Source organism: Babylonia areolata, chromosome 23, assembly GCF_041734735.1.
Source record: "Babylonia areolata isolate BAREFJ2019XMU chromosome 23, ASM4173473v1, whole genome shotgun sequence".
NCBI lineage: Eukaryota > Metazoa > Mollusca > Gastropoda > Neogastropoda > Buccinidae > Babylonia > Babylonia areolata.
Window position 1 is genome coordinate 25,626,976 of NC_134898.1, and position 17,573 is coordinate 25,644,548.

A 17,573-nucleotide genomic window follows, 5' to 3' on the forward strand; every position below is an offset into this window, starting at 1 on the left:
GTTAACATTTTTATATATAATGACCAATAGGCCATCATGTGCTGTAGAATGTTGTGTGGCGCTCTTAACTTGTTCCATTGCCTGTAGGGTCATTATTAATGGTGTCTGGTAGAATATTTTGTGGTGTTGTTAACATTTTTGTGTGTTTTGTTTCATTTCGTTCTTCTTTTCTTTTTTGCCAATAGAATACAACGTGTTGTTGATAGATTTGGTCAGTGGTTGGTGAGTGACTTGCAGTGTGGAAATGGGGTATGATTGGCAACAAGTTGGCTGGTAATGCCCATTTATGTCATCTGTAATGCAGGCATTATTGGGAATATCTGTTATCGGAATTATCAGATAAACATGTCTGAAATGTGTTCAGTACAAGAGCGCTGACATGACAGACATGTTGTTGTTGTTGTTGTGTGTGTGTGTGTGTGAGCATGTATGTTGTGAGTGTATGTGGCAGTGCACATGTGTGTGTGTCTGAGTATGTATGTGTGTGTATGTATGTATGTGTGTGTGTGTGTGTGTGTGTGTGTGTGTGTGTGTGTGTTTGTTTGTTTGTTTGTGTGTGTGTGTGTGTGTGTGTGTGTGTGTGTGTGTGTGTGTGTGTGTGCATGCATTTGTGTGTCCATTAACAAAATACAGAACGACGGAACAAACAGAGTGTGTGGGAGGGGGGAAGGGGGAAAGGGAGGGGGGGGGGGGGGGGGGCATGAAAAGAGACAAACATAACCCTGAGTTCCATTGTATAAACATTGTAAACAACAGCGACCTTTGTAAACTTATGTTGCAATGTCCACCCATCAAATTTATTTCATGATTATTTATTCATTTTTCAAAGCAGTCATACAGAACATCTTATCACTTTGTCACCATGCATATTTTTGTGTGTGAAATATACCCCATCTTCCTCCACCTCCATCATTTCTTCCCCTGGATAACCTCCCCTCCCACAACCTTCCCCTGGATAACCTCCCCTCCTAAAACTACCTATGGATAAATTCCTCTCCTACAACCTTCCCCTGGATAATCTCCCTCCCACAACCCTGGATAACCTCCCCTCCATAACCTTCCCCCTGGGGATAACCTCCCCTCTCACAGCCTTCTCCTGGATAACCTCCCCTCCCACAACCATCCCCTGGATAGCCTCCCCTTCCACAAACCTGGGTCCCCTCCTACAACCTTCTGGGTAACCTCCCCACCTACAACCTTCTGGGTCCCCTCCACAACCTTCTGGGTAACCTCCCCTTCTGCAACTTTTTCTTCTGCAACCAGTTTGCTTCTGCACATTTGTTCCCTGTTCCCATCTTTTCCCCCCTATCGACTGTTCCCTGTTCCCATCTTCCCCCCTGTCGACTGTTCCCTGTTCCCATCTTTTCCCCCCTATCGACTGTTCCCTGTTCCCATCTTCTCCCCTATCAACTGTTCCCATCTTTTCCCCCCTATCGACTGTTCCCTGTTCCCATCTTCCCCCCTGTCGACTGTTCTCTGTTCCCATCTTTTCCCCCCTATCGACTGTTCCCTGTTCCCATCTTCCCCCCTATCAACTGTTCCCATCTTCCCCCCTATCGACTGTTCCCTGTTCCCATCTTTTCCCCTCTATCGACTGTTCCCTGTTCCCATCTTCCCCCCTATCGACTGTTCCCTGTTCCCATCTTTTCCCCATCGACTGCTCACTATTCTAACCACACCACTGCCTATGTCTGTGTCTGCTCTCCTTCAGCATAATGCCCCTTTCTACATCCTTGATTTAAAAAAACAACAACAACAAAAAAAACGGAAAAGAAAAGAAAAGAAGAAGAAAAAAAAAGAAAGGAACCAGCTCTGGTCCTATCTTTCTCCTGTCTTTCCTCAGGGTCCATCTTCATTGTCATTGTGAGATTCCCCCCCCCCCTTTCCCACCACTAAGGAATTAAAAAAAAAATTCTAAAAAAAAGAAGAAGAAAAAAGAGTTATATTGAGAGTTTTACAGTCCTGATCATTTTTCAGCATTTCTTTTATAAAGATCCAATATGATATAGGTAGAGGTATCCTATTTTTCTATCCTGTCCCAAATTGTCTGTTTCAGTTGTTGAAGGAAAAAAACAAACAAACAAAAAACTCTCTGACTTAAATTCTACTGACATTGTGTGTGGATGATTTCCATCTTTTGGATTTTGTTTGTGTTTATTAATGTTTTCTTCCGTGTCATAGTGGGTGAGAAATGTTTCATGTTTTTAATCAAATACATGCCTGAATTAGACTTATGGGAGGAGAAGATGTGTTTAGGACTAATGATACACTTAGGTGTAATAAATATGTTCCGAGTTATTCACATGTGTGTGTGTGTGTGTGTGTGTGTGTGTGTGTGTGTGTGTGTGTGCATGTGTGCGTGGTTTGGGAGAGAAAGGGCAACGTGGTTTGTGGTTTTGCTTGTTATGACCTTACTTGTACACACACACACACACACACACACACACACACACACACACACACACACACACACACACACACATGCATGCATGCACATATAAACAAACACACACACACATGTACACATGTGTGTGTACATGCACACTTAATTTGTATATATGCATTTGCATATCTCTGTGCACATAATTATGTATCATTATATTCAGAAATTCAGAAATCTCATGTCTGTACTTTCTCTTCTACATACTGTTTAATTCCATCGTGTAACTGATGATTGCAGGAAAAAACAACAACAAAAACATGATAAGTTGTTTGATGGGGTAGGTGTGTCTGCAAGCAAAAGTGATGAGGAAAAACAACAGCTAGTTATTGAACAGTGTTTAGCTTTTGATGAATATTTACTGTATAATTTATTTGTTTCCCTCGTTGAATCAGCTGGATAGCAATAATTGACTCAGGTGTGTATAGATATATTTGATTTTATCTCATGTGAAATCATCTCACTTTAATCACCTTGTGTTTATATGTGTAAGGGTTATAGAAATTCAGTTGTCATTATTTAACATTGGTAAAGTTGTAATAATGAGTGTTACTGTTACAGCAAATCATGTAACTGTCAGGTATGCATGGATAAGTCATGGCTAATTTACTTCAGACTGCCGGGGATTTCAAAGTCCCCTCAGAAAAGTCCAACTGGATGATGATTTAACTTTCTCCCACTGTATTTCTTACAAGTATCTTTATTTAGAGGGTGGACTCAGAAGGGGAGAATTTCCTTTCTCTTGACTTAACTGAAATGCATAGAGCAAAATGGTAATGAGAAAGCTGACTCATTATTCAGTGAGACAAGTTGACACAGACCTGTTGCATGAACCTGCAGGGGATGGATGTTGATCATTCACCCATGGAACACATGTGGTGATGCTTGAAATCAAAATGAAATCTATCCTTTTCTATGAGAAGCTTTTCTTTCCATTCACTAGATTAACGCTGAGATTTTTTTCTTGGAAAATAGGTGTTATGTTCTGTCACACAGCCTGAAATTGCATCTTGAACAATGTTTTGTTGTGGTAAATATTTTGTTGTGGTTAAATTTGTCATGAACTGTTGTGCAGGTGTGAATAAGGCTTAGTGCATACAGGTGTGTACAGGTGTGTGTGGGTGTTGCAGGAAATCCGGAACCGTCACTGGCTGCAGGTGATGCAGGTGACCAACAGCTCCTTCCAGCTGGAGGCCAACGTCTTCAAGTTGTGTCACCTGCTGGACATCGGTCTCATCAAGTCAGTGACCCCCCACCCCCTTGAACAGTTTAAAGCACCTCTGTTTGTTTCACTCTCTCATTTTAAACAAAACCTGCACCCTATAAGGGTTCCTAGGATGTATCAGAAGGACATTTTAATTGATAAAATTTTTTTTCCTCCTGTATTGATTGCAAAACTAGTCAGAAGGATCAGCTGTGAGGTGATTGTAAAACTAGTCAGAAGGATCAGCTGTGAGGTGACCAGAGTTTGATTGTAAAACTAGTCAGAAGGATCAGCTGTAAGGTGACCAGAGTTTGATTGTAAAACTAGTCAGAAGGATCAGCTGTAAGGTGACCAGAGTTTGATTGTAAAACTAGTCAGAAGGATCAGCTGTGAGGTGACCAGAGTTTGATTGTAAAACTAGTCAGAAGGATCAGCTGTAAGGTGACCAGAGTTTGATTGTAAAGCTAGTCAGAAGGATCAGCTGTGAGGTGATTGTAAAACTAGTCAGAACAACCAGCTGTCAGGTGACCAGAGTTTGATTGTAAAACTAGTCCGAAGGATGGCTGTGAGGAGATTGTAAAACTAGTCCGAAGGATGGCTGTGAGGTGATTGTAAAACTAGTCCGAAGGATGGCTGTGAGGTGATTGTAAAACTAGTCAGAAGGATGGCTGTGAGGTGATTGTAAAACTGGTCCGAAGGATGGCTGTGAGGTGATTGTAAAACTAGTCAGAAGGATGGCTGTGAGGAGATTGTAAAACTAGTCAGAAGGATCAGCTGTGAGGTGACCAGAGTTTGATTGTAAAACTAGTCAGAAGGATCAGCTGTAAGGTGACCAGAGTTTGATTGTAAAACTAGTCAGAACAACCAGCTGTCAGGTGACCAGAGTTTGATTGTAAAACTAGTCCGAAGGATGGCTGTGAGGAGATTGTAAAACTAGTCCGAAGGATGGCTGTGAGGAGATTGTAAAACTAGTCCGAAGGATGGCTGTGAGGTGATTGTAAAACTAGTCCGAAGGATGGCTGTGAGGTGATTGTAAAACTAGTCAGAAGGATGGCTGTGAGGTGATTGTAAAACTGGTCCGAAGGATGGCTGTGAGGTGATTGTAAAACTAGTCAGAAGGATGGCTGTGAGGAGATTGTAAAACTAGTCAGAAGGATCAGCTGTGAGGTGACCAGAGTTTGATTGTAAAACTAGTCAGAAGGATCAGCTGTAAGGTGACCAGAGTTTGATTGTAAAACTAGTCAGAACAACCAGCTGTCAGGTGACCAGAGTTTGATTGTAAAACTAGTCCGAAGGATGGCTGTGAGGAGATTGTAAAACTAGTCCGAAGGATGGCTGTGAGGAGATTGTAAAACTAGTCCGAAGGATGGCTGTGAGGTGATTGTAAAACTAGTCCGAAGGATGGCTGTGAGGAGATTGTAAAACTAGTCCGAAGGATGGCTGTGAGGTGATTGTAAAACTAGTCCGAAGGATGGCTGAGAGGAGATTGTAAAACTAGTCCGAAGGATGGCTGTGAGGTGATTGTAAAACTAGTCAGAAGGATGGCTGTGAGGAGATTGTAAAACTAGTCAGAAGGATGGCTGTGAGGTGATTGTAAAACTAGTCAGAAGGATGGCTGTGAGGAGATTGTAAAACTAGTCAGAAGGATGGCTGTGAGGTGATTGTAAAACTTGTCCGAAGGATGGCTGTGAGGTGATTGTAAAACTAGTCCGAAGGATCGCTGTGAGGTGATTGTAAAACTAGTCAGAAGGATGGCTGTGAGGTGATTGTAAAACTAGTCCGAAGGATGGCTGTGAGGTGATTGTAAAACTAGTCAGAAGGATGGCTGTGAGGAGATTGTAAAACTAGTCCGAAGGATGGCTGTGAGGAGATTGTAAAACTAGTCTGAATGATCAGCTGTGAGGTGATTGTAAAACTGGTCCGAAGGATGGCTGTGAGGAGATTGTAAAACTAGTCCGAAGGATGGCTGTGAGGAGATTGTAAAACTAGTCTGAATGATCAGCTGTGAGGTGATTGTAAAACTGGTCCGAAGGATGGCTGTGAGGTGATTGTAAAACTAGTCTGAATGATCAGCTGTGAGGAGATTGTAAAACTAGTCCGAAGGATGGCTGTGAGGAGATTGTAAAACTAGTCTGAATGATCAGCTGTGAGGTGATTGTAAAACTAGTCTGAATGATCAGCTGTGAGGTGATTGTAAAACTAGTCCGAAGGATGGCTGTGAGGAGATTGTAAAACTAGTCCGAAGGATGGCTGTGAGGAGATTGTAAAACTAGTCCGAAGGATGGCTGTGAGGAGATTGTAAAACTAGTCTGAATGATCAGCTGTGAGGTGATTGTAAAACTAGTCCGAAGGATGGCTGTGAGGTGATTGTAAAACTAGTCTGAATGATCAGCTGTGAGGTGATTGTAAAACTAGTCCGAAGGATGGCTGTGAGGTGATTGTAAAACTAGTCTGAATGATCAGCTGTGAGGTGATTGTAAAACTAGTCCGAAGGATGGCTGTGAGGTGATTGTAAAACTAGTCCGAAGGATGGCTGTGAGGTGATTGTAAAACTAGTCCGAAGGATGGCTGTGAGGAGATTGTAAAACTAGTCTGAATGATCAGCTGTGAGGTGACCAGAGTTGAGGTCCTGTTTCAACATGGGGCTGTGTCCTTGGGACAGCTACCTCACTCTGATTTTCCTCACTCCACTTGGGTGTGAATGGGAACCTCACTTTGGTTGGGTGAAGGTTAAAGCGGCAGAAGAACCTCACTTTGGTTGGGTGAAGGTTAAAGCGGCAGAAGAACCTCACTTTGGTTGGGTGAAGGTTAAAGCGGCAGAAGAACCTCACTTTGGTTGGGGGAAGGTTAAAGCGGCAGAAGAACCTCACTTTGGTTGGGGGAAGGTTAAAGCGGCAGAAGAAGAGGACTAGGCCCCATCTTCCTGTGCCGAGCCCCTGACACAGTGGATAGGAATTTACTGCCCTGAGGCTGTAACAGGCATAGGGACATTTTTTTTTTTTTAGCTGTAAAGAAAAAAATATGGACATCGTATTCTTCTTCTTGTTTGCTGTCACACAGTCAGTCCACATCTGATGACAAAAGGAGGAAGTTGGCAGAAAGGTTAAGACGCTGGTCTGTGAATACAGTGTCCGTGAGGGTCTTGGTTTGAATCCTGCCAGCTCTTGCCCTTTCTCCCCAGTTTGACTGGAAAATCAAACTGAGGGTTAGTCATTCAGATGAGGTGATAAACCAAGGTCCCATGTGCAGCACACACTTGGCACACTGAAAAAGAACCCATGGCAATGAGAGTGTTGTCCTCTGGGGAAATTCTGTAGCAGGAATCCAGTCTGACAGATACACAAATGTATGTGTGCAAGCACTCAAGGCCTGACTAAGCACGTTGGGTTATGTTGTTGGTCAGGCATCTGCCCGGCAGATGTGGTGTAGCGTGTTTGGATTTGTCCAAATGCAGCGATGCCTCCTTGAGAAATTGAAACTGAAACTGAAAACTGACAAACAGAGCTGTGTTCTCCAGGTCCTGCTGCCTGTTAAAGAGCTTGGTCCTCAGCGGACATAGTTATGTCATGATGTTTAGTGATCTCTCCCTAAGACACAATGGACATTGTCATATCATGACAATAATGGCCTCTCTTTGAGACACAATCAACATTAGCATGTTATTACATTAACTGGCCTCTCCCAGATACACAATGGACATTATCATGTCATGATATTTATTGACCTTTCCCTGATACACAGTAGATGTCACCATGTCATGACAATTACTGGCCTCTTCTCGAGACACAATAGATGTCACCATGTCATGACATTTACTGACCTCTTCCTGAGACACAATAGATGTCACCATGTCATGACATTTACTGACCTCTTCCTGATACACAATAGATGTCACCATGTTACGACAATTACTGGCCTCTTCCTGAGACACAATAGACATTAGCATGTCATGACAATTACTGACCTCTTCCTGATACACAGTAGATGTCACCATGTTATGACAATTACTGGCCTCTTCCTGAGACACAATAGACGTCACCATGTTATGACATTTACTGGCCTCTTCCTGAGACACAATAGATGTCACCATGCCATGACATTTACTGGCCTCTTCCTGAGACACAATAGATGTCACCATGTCATGACATTTACTGACTTCTTCCTGAGACACAATAGATGTCACCATGTCATGACATTTACTGGCCTCTTCCTGAGACACAATAGATGTCGCCATGTCATGACATTTACTGGCCTCTTCCTGATACACAATAGATGTCGCCATGTCATGACATTTACTGGCCTCTTCCTGAGACACAATAGATGTCACCATGTCATGACTTTTACTGGCCTCTTCCTGATACACGATAGATGTCACCATGTCATGACATTTACTGGCCTCTTCCTGAGACACAATAGATGTCACCATGTCATGACATTTACTGGCCTCTCCCTGAAACGTTAGCTGATGCTGTGCTGCAGGCACAAGGCGGAGATAGAGGAGATCTGCCGCGGAGCCAGTCAGGAGCTGGAGCTGGAGATCAAGATGAGGGTGACGGAGGAGGAGTGGACAGAGCAGGTGCTCAACTTTGAGCACTACAAACGTCGCGGCCCTATGTACCTGGACAAAGCTTTCACTCAGGTAGGTCTGAAGGACAGGTGTTTTGTTTTCTTGTGGTTGTTGTTGTTATGGTTGTTGTATCACAGCCCATTTCAGTGACATTTCTTCAAATGTTGCTAATTTTTTAGCTCCCCGTATACATCCACGCCCAGCTTAGTTTGCCGCAGTCTTAACACTGGCAGTCCTCCGGGAATTGTTGAAGGATTGGTGTTTGTTTAATGTTAGAATTGTAATAAATACACCATGAATTTCTTTTCCTATTTCTCAGGGGCTGTTGGAGTTACAACAAACACACCCTAATGTCCTTTCTCTCCCCTCAGGGGCTGTTGGAGTTACAACAAACACACCCTAATGTCCTTTCTCTCCCCTCAGGGGCTGTTGGAGTTACAACAAACACACCCTAATGTCCTTTCTCTCCCCTCAGGGGCTGTTGGAGTTACAACAAACACACCCTAATGTCCTTTCTCTCCCCTCAGCGGCTGTTGGAGTTACAGCAAACACACCCTAATTTCCTTTCTCTCCCCTCAGGGGCTGTTGGAGTTACAACAAACACACCCTAATGTCCTTTCTCTCCTGTCAGCGGCTGTTGGAGTTACAACAAACACACCCTAATGTCCTTTCTCTCCCCTCAGCGGCTGTTGGAGTTACAACAAACACACCCTAATTTCCTTTCTCTCCCCTCAGCGGCTGTTGGAGTTACAACAAACACACCCTAATGTCCTTTCTCTCCCCTCAGGGGCTGTTGGAGTTACAGCAAACACACCCTAATGTCCTTTCTCTCCCCTCAGCGGCTGTTGGAGTTACAGCAAACACACCCTAATTTCCTTTCTCTCCCCTCAGGGGCTGTTGGAGTTACAACAAACACACCCTAATTTCCTTTCTCTCCCCTCAGCGGCTGTTGGAGTTACAGCAAACACACCCTAATGTCCTTTCTCTCCCCTCAGCGGCTGTTGGAGTTACAGCAAACACACCCTAATGTCCTTTCTCTCCCCTCAGCGGCTGTTGGAGTTACAGCAAACACACCCTAATTTCCTTTCTCTCCCCTCAGGGGCTGTTGGAGTTACAACAAACACACCCTAATTTCCTTTCTCTCCTGTCAGCGGCTGTTGGAGTTACAACAAACACACCCTAATGTCCTTTCTCTCCCCTCAGCGGCTGTTGGAGTTACAGCAAACACACCCTAATTTCCTTTCTCTCCCCTCAGGGGCTGTTGGAGTTACAACAAACACACCCTAATGTCCTTTCTCTCCTGTCAGCGGCTGTTGGAGTTACAGCAAACACACCCTAATTTCCTTTCTCTCCCCTCAGCGGCTGTTGGAGTTACAACAAACACACCCTAATGTCCTTTCTCTCCCCTCAGCGGCTGTTGGAGTTACAACAAACACACCCTAATTTCCTTTCTCTCCCCTCAGCGGCTGTTGGAGTTACAACAAACACACCCTAATGTCCTTTCTCTCCCCTCAGGGGCTGTTGGAGTTACAACAAATACACCCTAATGTCCTTTCTCTCCCCTCAGCGGCTGTTGGAGCAGTTGGAGGACGCAGAGGCCCTGCTGGCAGTGATGCTGACATCCAAGTACATCGGCCCCCTGCGGGACGAGGCGGCGTCATGGGCAGAGAAGCTGAAGGAGGTGGCTGAGGTGCTGGAGCTGTGGCTGGAGGTGCAGGACCTCTGGCAGTACCTGGAGGCCGTCTTCAGCAACGCTGTCGCCGTCAGGGTGCGTGGTGGCTGTGTGTGTGTGTGTGTGTGTGTGTGTGTGTGTGTGAATGTGTATGTGTGTGTGTTTGACTTTGTTTCCATGGCAGTGGTGGTTTAAATGATCTTTAGGGGGCAATAGCCGAGTGGTTAAATCGTTGGGCTTTCAATCTGAGGGTCCCGGGTTCGAATCTCGATAACGGCGCCGGTGGGTAAAGGGTGGAGATTTTTTTTTTTATCTCCCAGGTCAGCATGTGTGCAGACCTGCTTGTTCCTGAACCCCTTTCTGTGAATACGCAAGCAGAAGATCAGATACGGACATTAAAGATCCTGAAATCCATGTCAGCATTCAAACGGTCATACACGTAAAAGACCACTTGTGTACATATGAGCGAACGTGGGAGTTGCAGCCCACGAACAAAGAAGGAGAAGAAAAAGAGAAGTTTCCATGGCGATGGTGGTTTAAATTATCTTTAATTGTTCAACAGTGCACATGATTACATTGCAAACAAAGACAAAGGAAGCATCAACAAAGCTTAAAGTTTATACTGTGCTCACATGTTGCACTTCAATTTTTTAACATGACAGCTGACGAACCATGTTATCGTTTGTATCAAATAACTTATTCATAAACAGTAAGTAAAGAAATAAAACAAATGAATATACAGATAAGTAAAATAATGTTACAATCAATATTAATATGAAATTAGATTTATAGTCAGCAGAGGTGTCGACAGTGGTCTCGATGGTCTTGTCATTGGTCATGATTGATGGTGATGATGATGACACCAGTGATAACTGTCAGGATCTGGGCTGGTTGTGGGTTTAAAAAATTTTTTTTTTACAGAATACAGAATGCTTTATCTCTGATGAGCGAAAGTCATTTGTGATGTATGTTACATAAACAGTGATATGCGATAATTATGGTTGTTCAGTGTTGTTGCGTAAAAAAGATGTCAAATATTCCAATGTTAGGTTGATGTAAACTTCACATTCAGCAATCACAATCACACGTATGATAATCACAGTAAGAAGATAGGCATAAAACAGCATACAACAATTAAACATAGATGTATGGTTGACACTAAGCTATTTAACAGTATGAAAGATTAATACAAAGTATGAAATACGGTACATATATGATTGCACACACACACACACATGCAATGCACACACACACACACACACACACACACAAACACACACACACACACACACACACACACAAAGGCTGTGTATTCTGATGGCGTTGATACACTGAGGATGAGGAAGATGATGTTGATGATGATGGTGATGATGATGAGGATGAGGATACAAACTGTAATGATGTTGATAAGGACGATGGTGATACTGATGGTAATGATTATGATGGAGATGATGATGATGGTGATGATGATGATGATGATGTTATCTGTTGCAGGAGCTGCCCCAGGAAGCCAAGCGCTTTGCTCGCATTGACAAAGGATGGACAAAAATGATGAAGAGGGCTTTTGACACTCGCAATGTACTTCAGGTGAATCTTAAACGAACAAATTGTCAACACTTTTTTTCCTTATTGCCATACAGGACATAGTGCTGTTTCAGCTGGAACTAATAATTATTGGGCATCTGGTAAAAAAAAGAAGAAAAAAAAAGTATAACATCACATTAATTTTCTGACATTATTTTCCACCAGTATTGATATGGATCAAATTTCTTGATGTCATTTTCCACCAGCATAGCTATGGATGAATTTTCTGATGCTTTTTTTTTCCCCATGGGTTAGTTTTTATAATGTTACTATCTGCCAGTGTTGCCACTAGTGTTGCTATGGATGGAATAGACAATAATTTTCTGATGTTGTTGTCCACCAGTGTTGCTATGGATGGAATAGACAAAAATTTTTGACATAATTGTCCACCAGTGTTGCTATGGATGGAATAGACAATAATTTTCTGATGTTATTGTCCACCAGTGTTGCTATGGATGGAATAGACAATAATTTTCTGATGTTATTGTCCACCAGTGTTGCTATGGATGGAATAGGAAATAAATTTCTAATGTTATTGTCCACCAGTGTTGTTATGGATGGAATAGGAAATAAATTTCTGATGTTATTGTCCACCAGTGTTACTAGGGATGGAATAGGAAATAAATTTCTAATGTTATTGTCCACCAGTGTTGTTATGGATGGAATAGGAAATAAATTTCTGATGTTATTGTCCACCAGTGTTACTAGGGATGGAATAGGAAATAAATTTCTAACGTTTATTGTCCACTAGTGTTGCTACAGATGGAATAAAAGATAATTTTCTGATGTTATTGTCCACCAGTGTTGCTACAGATGGAATAAAAGATAATTTTCTGATGTTATTGTCCACCAGTGTTGCTACAGATGGAATAAAAGATAATTTTCTGATGTTATTGTCCACCAGTGTTGCTACAGATGGAGTAAAAGATAATTTTCTGATGTTATTGTCCACCAGTGTTGCTACAGGTGGAATAAAAGATAATTTTCTGATGTTATTGTCCACCAGTGTTGCTACAGATGGAATAAAAGATAACTTTCTGATGTTATTGTCCACCAGTGTTGCTACAGGTGGAATAAAAGATAACTTTCTGATGTTATTGTCCACCAGTGTTGCTACAGGTGGAATAAAAGATAATTTTCTGATGTTATTGTCCACCAGTGTTGCTACGGTGGGGAGGTGCCCAAGGCCGTGGTCCTGCGCCACATTCACGAGGAGCTGGAGATCTGCTTCAAGTCCCTGATGGGTTACCTGGACAACAAGCGCCGGGCGTTCCCACGATTCTACTTTGTGTCTGACCCCATCCTGTTGGCTCTTCTGTCACGGCCCAATGACCTGGACTCTGTGAAACCACACCTCAGGTAGGTGGGAAAGACCTGGACTCTGTGAAACCACACCTCATGTAGGTGGAAAGACCTGGACTCTGTGAAGCCACACCTCAGGTAGGTGGGAAAGACCTGGACTCTGTGAAACCACACCTCAGGTAGGTGGAAAGACCTGGACTCTGTGAAACCACACCTCAGGTAGGTGGAAAGACCTGGACTCTGTGAAACCACACCTCAGGTAGGTGGAAAGACCTGGACTCTGTGAAGCCACACCTCAGGTAGGTGGGAAAGACCTGGACTCTGTGAAACCACACCTCAGGTAGGTGGAAAGACCTGGACTCTGTGAAGCCACACCTCAGGTAGGTGGAAAGACCTGGACTCTGTGAAACCACACCTCAGGTAGGTGGAAAGACCTGGACTCTATGAAGCCACACCTGAGTTAGGTGGAAAGACCTGGACTCTGTGAAGCCACTACTTAAGTGGGTGGGAAGGCCTGTGAAACCACACCTCTAAGCCATGTAACTCATATAAGTAGAGATTCCGTCACTGAACAGAAAGATTCAAACCAGCACTGTGTGTGTGTGTGTGTGTGTGTGTGTGTGTAGGTCGATATTCATGCAACTCCATGACGTCAAACTGGAGAAAGCCCATGAGCACATTCTGGACGACAGCAGCAGTGATGACGTCAGAGACGTCCCTTATGCTCGCTACTCCCGCACGCCAGCAGGGTTGTCTCCCCACGACAGGGGGCGCACGTCGTCGGGCATGTCGTCGTCCTTGCAGCCTCGCTCCACAACCCCGCCTAAGATCGACAAACGGCTGCACCAGCACTTTGTAAGTTGGTGTCTTGCTTGGCTTGCTTGAGAGGAAAAGGGAATGAACTGTCATGCAGGCAAGGTGGGGGAATGCAGGAGGGGCAGGGGGTGGGGGTGATTGTGGAAAGTGGGTAGGAGATGGGTAGAGGGTGGTGGTGGATGTGAGTGAGGTGAGAACAGAGAGATTAACTTGTTTGGGAAAGGGACGGGGATATGTTGTTGACATTATGAGAGAGAGACATGGGGGATTTGTGTGTGTGTGTTTGTGTGTGTGTGTGTGTGTGTGTGTGCGCATGCATGTGTGTGTGTGGGGTGGGGGGTTGGGGGGGGGGATTTTTAAGAGTAAAGTTCCATTAAGTAAATCATTTTAATTTCTACAACTGAGAAAATATTTGAGTTATTTATTTGTTTACTGATTTTGAAAAAAAAAAGAAGAAAAAAAAAGAAGAGATCTGGACATTGTAACATACACAGACAGGATTTAATTTTTTTATATATAAAACTTGGATACAGGCAGGCATTTGTCATGTTTTGCTGTGTTCTGTGTGAAAGACATGATGTAGTGACTAGGTTTGTTTTTGTGTGATGAAGAGTGATTAACAGGGAGATAATTCTCCATGTTATGCTGTGTTCTGTGTGAAAGACATGATGTAGTGACTAGGTTTGTTTTTTTTGTGATGAAGAGTGATTAACAGGGAGATAATTCTCCATGTATGCTGTGCACTGTGTGAACAATGTGTGTTTGAACTTCTTTCTTGTGTATATACCAGCATCAGTGATTATTTTTGTGTGTTTTCTGATTCTTACTTGTGTAGTAAATTTTCTTTCTGTTCTTCTCATTTCTGAAATCTGTTTTTATAGACAGGGAAATGCACGGATTTCTGATAATACTTGTTAAACTGCAGTGTGGCATGTTCTGATAGTATGTCACAAATTTGCTGCTGAACACATACGGTTCATGGCATTTATTTTCTAGTTGGCATTTGCAAATGTGCTCTCACAGACATGTATTCGCACCTTCACCTACTCCTACACAGATACACATGCACGCACGCACGCACGCACGCACTCACACATGCATGTAGGCATGCACGCAAGCACGCAAGCAGACACACACACACAAGCAAATATTATACATACAGATTGCAATACACACACACACACACACACACACACACTCACACACACACACACACACTCACACCACCACCACTACAATCACCTCCACCACCCAAAAATCACAACATGCATGGCAGTGTATATCTCAGACCTAAGAGAATGCACAGGCAGTTGATATTTTCAAGCATGCCACGTACAGTAGTGACTCCACCGATAACGATACTGGTTTCCAGCCACACAGACTAATCCACAGCTTGTTGTGTGTTTGTGTGTGGTGCATCACTGACTGTCCGGCCTCTCTGCCTGCTGGTTTGAACAGGATACACGTGTAATTTTTTTTCTCCTATCTTTAATTTTTTTGTTTAATTTATTTTAAAGATATTCAGTGGCTTGCTTTGGTCACATCAATGGTTCTGTCTCCCCCTGGCCCCCTGCCTTTGTTATGAAATCTCTACAAAGAAACTTGGTTGTCTCTGATTCCCTTGAACTGGGTTTAAACACAGAAAGAAACACACAGTCAAGATATTGAATTTTGTTTGTTTTTTTTTTCCCAGTCAAATACTTTGATAAACCACTGCACCATTTTAGATATGTATGTATAAGTAACAACAAGATCTAAGCATGTCAAGTTTCATTTTGTATCAGGCCAGTTTCGTGGTAGAGATTTCACCACAAAAGATTTTATTTTATTTTTATTTTTTTTTTACTTCTCTCTTTTGGAAATGAAAAGCTTCCATGTGTATGGAAGAGGCATGAAGTTTGAGAGAAAATGTGAAGGAGACAGAAGTCCTCAATCCTGTCTGGCTAAGAAAGATGGTTTCATGGTGTACTGGTGTGTGTTGATGCTTGCACTGCGTGGTTCTAACCCTTCTCTTTGGCCTACTTCACTGCAGGATTGGAAGACCAAGGTTTGCGCAGAGTAGATGCCGTAGATCTTGCACCGTGCATGCTGCTGCTGCTTGGTTAACTCTTCACGTTGCACTGTTTTGTCGCCTTGCAGAATATCGTGTATCTAGAACTTTAGAAATTAAAAAAAAAAAGAAAAAAAAGAAAGTTATGGTCATCTTTTATTGGTTATTTCTTTTGGGCATTTTGTTTTTATCATTGATTGATTTATTTATTTTAGGATTGTTATTGTTAATTTATTTGTCTTGTAGTTATAACTGTCTAAAGCTTTTTTTTTTTCATTTGGTAGTGTAGCGTTATTGTCCCATTTTCATTCTGATTTTTACTTTTTTATTGAAGAAGCTGAAAATGTACACACACACACACACACACAGACACACACAGAGACACACACATATTCACTGTGGCACACACACACACACACACACACACACACACACACACACACACACACACACTTTCATGTTTCTTTTTGTTTATTTTTGTCCAGACTAAAGATTAGAATCTTAACTCAGAATTACCTAACCAAAATAATTTATTTATGTAAGCAGCAATTGGAATTATCACACTCAACTAACTACTTATGTTTTTTTTAATCACAATAGCTGCATCTTATGTTTTTTTAATCACAATAGCTGCATAATTATCAAAACTCAGTTCCTTCTTTATTCAGATGTTATATCTATTACTTATGATATTCATTACTATCTGTTTGCAGTTACCATTCATAATTCTTTATGAGTGTTTGTAATAGTTTCTATGTATTATTATTATTTTCATTATTATCATTTCACTGGTGTTTTTATTTTCATGTAAGATTCATTTTGAAACATTTCTTTTTTTTAATAATTTTTTTTTACATCAAAACCTAAAGGTATATTTTCACCATGTGTTTAACACAGGACTGTCCGTATGCACTGTTGATGTTTGCAAAAAAAATAAAACAAAACAACAACAACAACAACAACAAAAACAAAAACAATAAGAACAAATATCCCCATTCTTTTTCTTCACACATGCTTTCAGTAAATGTGTCTCGTTCTGGTTGTGTTTTATTGTGGCTGTCGCCGTGTGTCTCCTCGTCTGCTTCCTTCCTTCCATCCTGGCCCCTCTGCCTTTCTGCCTATCTTTTAGAAAAGGATTGTTTTCTGCAGGAATTTTATTTCAGTTATCATGTGTACCATTGTTGAGTTTTGATTTTCTTTCTGTTCTTCACTTTATTATCTCAAGCATTTTTTTTTTTTTTTTACAGTGTCTTCAATAGTTATTTACATGATTATATTCCTTTTCTCCATTTTTTCCCCTCTTTATTTAGCTAACTTACTAATAACGCTTTAGACTTTTAAACTGTACTTTCTATGTGTAGAAAATAGTATTCATTTGCACACTAATGAGTTATTATTCATTTACTTGCACACCAGAATTTACATATTTAGCTCACTACAACTAATTATTTGCATGGGTCATACACATTGTATGCTTTCATGTGTTTATGATTAACCCTTTGAGCTCTGACCACCACTTTACCAGTGGCAGAGAAAAATGACATAATGCCCAGCCACCGGTTGAGCGGTGCGTAAACACTTGAAGCGTGCAGAGTCTCAACCTGGCCTGTCAGGGCAGAAATCAGGGACAAAATGTGCAAGAAAACAACTGTACACAATGCAGCAAGTAATTGATATGCTTGATGATTTATCGGAAGTAGAGTATGACAATGATTACTCTGATAGTGAGGTGGAATTTGAATCGGATGATTTTGCTACAGATAGTGATGTTGAAAATGAATCTGAGCATACAGAATCAGTTGATCAAAGGAGGCATGTCAGGTTGAGACTCTGCACGCTTCATGGTAGAAATCGATCTTTTTTATCCAAAGCACATGCACAAAACACAGTGAAAAGGCACGGCAGTGTTGGTACTACGTTCGCTGACGTCAGGATATT

General features: G+C 42.1%; 1 protein-coding gene across 1 annotated transcript in view; it reads left to right on the plus strand.

Moving 5' to 3' along the window:
* The window catches only part of LOC143298129 (uncharacterized), a 212,710-nt gene that overhangs the window by 58,727 nt on the left and 136,410 nt on the right, over nt 1-17,573 (plus strand). The window contains exons 31-36 of the mRNA XM_076610849.1: nt 3,571-3,680; nt 8,124-8,283; nt 9,779-9,979; nt 11,378-11,470; nt 12,627-12,826; nt 13,396-13,624. Coding sequence (XP_076466964.1) covers nt 3,571-3,680; nt 8,124-8,283; nt 9,779-9,979; nt 11,378-11,470; nt 12,627-12,826; nt 13,396-13,624 — 993 coding nt within the window. The remainder of the gene's footprint in view (nt 1-3,570; nt 3,681-8,123; nt 8,284-9,778; nt 9,980-11,377; nt 11,471-12,626; nt 12,827-13,395; nt 13,625-17,573) is intronic.